The following is a 6,432-nucleotide window of genomic DNA, read 5'->3' on the forward strand; positions in this document are numbered from 1 at the left end:
GGGGGGGGGGGGGGATCTAAGATTCAATACCTTCTCAGGATCTCCACCCTTGTCGGGATGGTTTTTGATAGCGGCTCTCTTGTAAGCCTTCTTGAGATCTTCTGGCGAAGCGGACTTGGGAACGCCAAGGATCTCGTAGAACTTGGTGTTGTCGCTCTTACTCGAAGGTCCTCTTCTGAACATCTTTTCACCCTCCTTGTTAAGAAAACCCTAATAGGGGAGAGAAGGCAAATCGCGAGGCTTTTAACGGTGGAGAGGAGAAGGAGACGGAGTTTGTTTGAAGAAGGCTAATTGGGTTTGCCTTATGTTCGAGGTCATATAGGTGAAGCTGAGCACTTTTTATATATTTCTTCTTTTTTTCCTTTTTACTTTAGGGATTTATTTTGTTTTTATTCAATTCTTCTCTTATTGGAAAAAGGATAAATTTATAAAGAGATAAATGGAAATCTAGCTAAGAAATCAAAGAAAATAGATTAGTTTGAAAAACAAAGCAACAATTTTATGTATTTCTGTTTTAATAAATGCATGGAAAGATATTAACATCTCCTTTCTATAATTTCAAAATACTAATTATTTTTATATTATCAGTCAAAAATCCAAATATAATTAATATACATTCATTTATATTTGAAAATATAGATTTAAAATGTTATCAACATAATTTAGCACAATAAAAGTATAAACTTTATAGGTGCTTGAGATTTAGAATAAATTAAAATGGTAGATTTTCTAAAAATATATATAAAAGCATAATTTACTTTTTATTTAAAAAAATTTGTAACATAATTATGATTTAATGATTACGATTTACCACATCCAACTACAAAATTTAGGTATAATCTATAAACTGCGGAAAATATAATTAGTAGATATTTAAAACATTTTAAAAACTTCAAGTTGTGTTTTAAAAGTAAGCATATTTATAATTTTATCTTGAGTGTGTCTACTAACATAGTTTTGAAAATGCTAATAATAACGCATTCGTGGTAGATTTGCTTCTGTGAGAGTCTGAAGTTAGAATTTTAGCAACTATCTAATATTTATTAAGATATTCCAAAAACACTATAATATAAGAGTTTTAACTACGGGAGAGAATATAAAATTTGTTATGCAATTTATATAAATAAAATTAAAAGCTAACCTTATATATTACTAGGCTAACAAGTTAATTAAAACATCTCAGCAAAAAGTTATATGAGATAATGAGAAAACATCTTAAGAAGAAAAAGTCGGGTTTCCCACTATTTGGTATAGCTCTGGACTTGTGTTAAAAAAAAAGGTATAGCTCTGGACATGTAGGCCCAGTCACTTTTAAGAGCCCTAAAACAAACAAACAACTTGGGTCCTTTAAAACAATTTTATAGAAGAAAACTGGAACTTTTTAGCCTTTTTAAGTATGAACCATTTTTCTAAACGATTTTAAATGTGCTCACTTTAATAAAACATATATTTAATTCGTGCTTATTTAGAAAAGAAAAGTTTAATGGGCCTTTCTTGTACTTAGATAATTGTTGCAACTCTGCCCACTACTCTTGGATCGGGTCTTGGAAATGCCCACGGCTCATTCGGTGAGTACGTGTTTTTGTACTTGTAAAAAAAACATCCCAGCAAATAGTGCAGACCAGTTACAAGATCAGTTGGACCTACCGAAATTAGATACAACACTCAATATCTAATTTTATTATTTAAATCGATTTCACTTTATTCAAAACAAAAAGAGGAAAATAGCATTCCAGTTACAAAAAAAAAAGAGGGAAATAGCATTCCGACATCGTTGCTAAAAAAAAAGAGCATTCCGACATCATCATCGGACGAAGCCATCGCCGTTTATCAACGACGGAAATACAGCTTGACGCCGTTAACTTATCCCTCGATCTAATAAACAATCACTTGACGACGTAAGGGGTTACGCTTGTCGCCTGTCGGTTCGTAATTGACACAAATACCCCTCCGTCTCATAAAATAAAATAAAAAACTAATTTTTCGCGTCAATTACAACGCAACAAAGGAAGAACAACAAATCCCTCTCTCTCTCTCTCTCTCTCTCTCTCTCTCTCAATCGTCTACATTATCATCATCACCACCACCACTTACTGTGAGACATCCTCTCGATTTTAGTATTTTCACTATTGAAATCTGAAGACACCTCTCAAATCTATTCAATCTGCTTCTTTTCCCCCAAAAGTCTGGAGAAAAAAAGTTTCATTCTGGGTTTAATTCTTCCTTCTACGATTTCGTTCTGAGAATAGGAACAAATCGTGATCTCGATTGAAGGGTCTGTAGTGTTTGAGTTTTGAAGGATCATCATTGCAGAAAGAGATCATCTTTCGTCAACCTACCTGCTCAAATCTAGGTTTCTTAAAGTTCAATCAATGGAGGATTGATTAGATTTCAAGGGTTCCAGATTCGAATAATGTACTCGAAGCAGTTCATCCTCTCCTTCTCCCTCCTCCTCTCCCTCCCAATCATCTTCTTCATCTTCATCGCCCCACATGTCTTCCCCTCCCCACCCACCGAGCCCCTCATCCCAATCTCCGACGAAATCTCCGACCAAACCCTCTTCTCCTCCGCCGCCGCCTCGACCTCCCTCTCCCACCTCTCCTCCGGCTACCCAAACCCCAAGCTCAAGATCGCCTTCCTCTTCCTCACCAACTCCGACCTCCACTTCGCCCCGATCTGGGACCGATTCTTCTCCGCACACCCCAAATCCCTCTACAACGTCTACGTCCACGCGGACCCCTTCGTAAACATCACGCGCCCCCAAAAAGGCTCCGTCTTTGCAAACGCATTCATCGCAAACGCGAAACGCACCGCTCGCGCGTCACCGACTCTCATCTCCGCGACGCGCCGCCTCCTCGCAACGGCCTTCCTCGACGACCCCGCCAACACTTACTTCGCAGTCCTCTCACAGTACTGCGTCCCTCTACATTCCTTCAGCTACGTCTACACCTCCCTCTTCGAATCCGCAACGTTCGATAAGTCCGACCCGGATCCGAGTCCGAGAGGCGTCCGGGTCCTGTTCCGGACCTTCATCGAGCTCATCTCCGACGAGCCGAGGCTCTGGAAACGGTACAACGCTCGGGGGAGGTACGCTATGCTCCCCGAGGTTCCGTTTGAGAAGTTCAGAGTTGGTTCGCAGTTCTTTGTCATGACGAGGAGACATGCGTTGTTGACTATCAAAGATCGGGTCTTGTGGAGGAAGTTTAAGCTTCCTTGTTATCGTTCTGACGCTTGTTACCCCGAGGAGCATTATTTTCCGACGCTGTTGAATATGAAGGATCCGGATGGGTGTACTGGGTATACCTTGACTCAGGTTAACTGGACTGGCACTGTGAAAGGGCATCCTTATACTTATAGACCCAAGGAAGTGGTGCCGGAGTTGATTAAGAGACTCAGGAGGTCTAGCCACTCGAGTTCTTACCTTTTTGCACGCAAGTTTACCCCTGATTGCTTGAAGCCGTTGTTGGCCATTGCGGACTCGGTGATTTTCAGAGATTAAGTTTTTGCCAAGGTAAGTGTTTCTCAAAGCCTTCCCCCTTTTGGATTCCTATGTTTCTGGGGGGCCATTGTGATAGGTCTGTGTGGCTTGGTTTATGAACTTAATTGTAGATTGATTGATAATTGTAATGTTAAGGCTTGAAAAGAAACATGGTTACAAGCTGAATTGACTGTTGTTATAAAATTAGAGTTATATTTTTTTCAAAATCAATCATTAGACTCTGGTTTATGATTTATCAGTAGTTATATATCTAGTTTGTTTATAGAGGTTTTACATTGCTTTCTGAATCATGAGACAGAAGAGTCATTTTGGACTATACAAATCTGCCATGAAAAGGATTCTGTGCTCTTATCTGCTGCATTGCTTTGTTTTATATTTTCGTTGAGAATAAGTGGAATACAGTTTATTGGTTTAGATCAATCAAGTCCTGACAGCTGCCAGCTAGTGCTACTATCAACTGTCTGAATATGCTAAAGAAAAGCATGTATTTGTAGTTAAGGTATATGTCTACATTGGCTTGGTTTTGCACCCTGATCAATAATCATAAGAAGCAATCTGAGTTTCTGCCGTGAAATGTGCTTCCTGCTCTTATCAGTCTATTTTGCTCTATTCTATTTTTGTTGTAAGAAGTCATGTGGAATTGCATTGAGTTGGTGTTCTCTTAATTTTGTCTTTAATGAACATCAAAAAGTAGGAACAAGTACTCAATTCTATTCTGCTTCTGCGTATGTCTTTTCAGGAAAAAAGTTTTGGTGATTTCTCGCCTGCAAGCAAGTGACGTGAGAAAATTAGAGTACATTTTTGGACCGGATGAGTATTTACGCAGGTGGGTTGAAGAGCAAAAATCACATTCAGGAGTAAGAAGAGGCAAGGCGAAACAATCCTTGGGAGGCTTGAAACAAAATAAACCAGTTTCAGTGGTACTTCAAGCGCACCCTTGTGAGTTGTTGTCACATTATATATCACACGAAAACTAAGATTAAGCCACTTTGAGATTATCCAAGTTGTAATTTTTATAAATTTTTTGGTTCTTTTGGATCTGGTGCTGTACATAAGCAGAGATTTTTTTTACCCCCAAGGTGTGGGGGGTCTGTACCATTATGATTGTGTCAAGGAAATCTATGAAGAGAACATGCTATTTTCTTGGTTTTTCGTAGTGAGCAATTAATAACTCTTCCATGTTTCAATACAAAAGTTAAAAGGTAAATAAGCGTTTGAGAACTGAGATAAATTTATATAACTCTTCCATGTTTCTGATAAAGAAGAGATCAGCAAAAAAAGAGTCAAAGAGATCAGCCTTTCTTGACCGGCCTTTGTTTGGATCATCTGTCTTCAATTTTGGAGGACGTGTCTCTCCCTTTTTGGCCTGAAGGATGATGTTGGCAGATGTTTAAATTGAGATCTGATTCTGACCGAATAATTAAAAAAAATGTAGGAGTTTTTCCTAGCTAACGTACCTTCTTTCCTGCTTTCATGAAGTCTCTCCAGCTTGATACCTGCACATGGAAACCCACTGACATCAAGGACAAAAAGCAACTGCGCTACACATGACTTTATCCTGTATAATAATTATTCCATGGTGAAATCGAGAACGTGAGAAATTGCACAGATCGTCTTAATAATAAATCAACAGAAGATGGAACAATGGCAAGCTCTTTGAGCTCAAAACAAGTGTCAAAAAGTATTTGGTCACAGGAACTGACATAATGGTTTCAACTATTTCAAATGAGTTCTCTTCTCTAAAGCCATTTCTAACCGTACTCTCAAGTGCCAAAAGGTGAGGTTAAGTGGGTTTTTAAACTAACAGATACATAGGCAGGTCCGGAATCAAGATTATGGATTAAGAAAAGCACAAACCCTTTTTTCTCTAGTTCCTTCCCACTGTGCTTCATGCTCACGCTTTTTCTTCCATATCTCCTTTTGTTCTTCTTCATCCTTCTTCAGTCTTCTCTCTTCTTCTGATATCTAAATGTCAAGAAGCGAAAGAATAAATGAACTCTCAGGGATAAAATATAATTCAAGGCAAACTAGAAACTCTGCCATACCCTCATGGCCATTTTTCTCCTACGCCACTCTTGGTCTAGTTTCATAAAATAATTAGGCAATGCTAACTAGAAACTCTCTGCATACCCTCATAGCCATTTTTCTCCTACGCCATTCTTGGTCTGTTAATATCTCTCGGACCTTTAACTTAAGCTCCTTCTGAAACTCTTCAGATTGCTCATATATTTGCTCATCCTTTCCCTGTATAAATAAATAATGCGTATCACTACAAGTTTAGAGGAATATGAACTGGAGAAAAAGACGAGCAGGATTGACCAAAAAGAAACACAAATATGAAACTGAGTTGTGACTATATGGCAATCAGACGAAAGAACAGATGAATAAAGACAGAGAGCGGTGAAAACATCTTCTGTGTTGAGATGAGCTGAGTATATGGATATGAAGAGATAAGGAGTTGAAGAGAAGAGGAGATTAAGTACTTAGGGAAGTTTGGGAGAGTATGGTACGGCTGGCCGTACAAGGCCGTACAAGGCCGTACAAGCCGTACCAACCAAACCTCAACCAAAACTTACCATACCCTATCCAAGTAAGGCGGTAACTAAGGAGGAGTGACTTGGGTAGCTTAGGGAGTTGGATCAGACCGTTGAGAGGATAAGGCAAGAGCGTGCCAGGCTGGAACAGGCTGTAAAGAGCCAAAGCATGTGAGCCATCCTGACCAATCATTCAAAAGGCGCCCCTTGACTCCACACGGTTCAATAGTGCCCATTTCCCTTCTTGTAAACCCTTGTGTCTCTCTTATAAATATGTAACCTCACTCATTAATAAGATCTAGCAAGTTTTGAGTCTTTCTCTTAGTCTTTAAATCTAAATGGTTCCACACTAGACTCATAATCTCATTTCATACTCTAATCTTCTCTAAATCGATTCTA

The 6,432-nt window shown here is 38.9% G+C and overlaps 3 protein-coding genes across 4 annotated transcripts in view; 1 reads left to right on the forward strand and 2 right to left on the reverse strand.

Moving 5' to 3' along the window:
- Positions 1–311, reverse strand: part of LOC106335684 (chaperone protein dnaJ 3-like) — a 2,162-nt gene extending 1,851 nt beyond the window's left edge. The window contains exon 1 of the mRNA XM_013774264.1: positions 31–311. Coding sequence (XP_013629718.1) covers positions 31–183 — 153 coding nt within the window. The 5' untranslated portion in view covers positions 184–311. The remainder of the gene's footprint in view (positions 1–30) is intronic.
- A 1,695-nt stretch (positions 312–2,006) lies between these two features.
- On the forward strand, positions 2,007–4,641 carry LOC106335912. 2 transcript variants are annotated; one of them, XM_013774591.1, is made up of 2 exons: positions 2,007–3,511; positions 4,239–4,641. In XM_013774591.1, the coding sequence occupies exon 1, from the start codon at positions 2,414–2,416 to the stop codon at positions 3,497–3,499; it is 1,086 nt and encodes a 361-aa protein (XP_013630045.1). In that variant the 5' UTR covers positions 2,007–2,413; the 3' UTR covers positions 3,500–3,511; positions 4,239–4,641. The 2 variants fall into 2 exon arrangements, with proteins under 2 accessions (XP_013630045.1, XP_013630046.1); XM_013774592.1 differs by having other exon boundaries at positions 2,007–3,508; positions 4,238–4,641.
- Positions 4,642–4,670: 29 nt separating this feature from the next.
- The window catches only part of LOC106335914 (J domain-containing protein spf31), a 7,715-nt gene continuing 5,953 nt past the window's right edge, over positions 4,671–6,432 (reverse strand). The window contains 4 exon segments of the mRNA XM_013774593.1: positions 4,671–4,865; positions 4,957–4,995; positions 5,357–5,464; positions 5,630–5,743. Of these exon segments, the coding sequence (XP_013630047.1) occupies positions 4,695–4,865; positions 4,957–4,995; positions 5,357–5,464; positions 5,630–5,743 (432 nt within the window). The 3' untranslated portion in view covers positions 4,671–4,694.

The sequence above is a fragment of the Brassica oleracea genome, chromosome C3 (genome assembly GCF_000695525.1).
Source record: "Brassica oleracea var. oleracea cultivar TO1000 chromosome C3, BOL, whole genome shotgun sequence".
NCBI lineage: Eukaryota > Viridiplantae > Streptophyta > Magnoliopsida > Brassicales > Brassicaceae > Brassica > Brassica oleracea.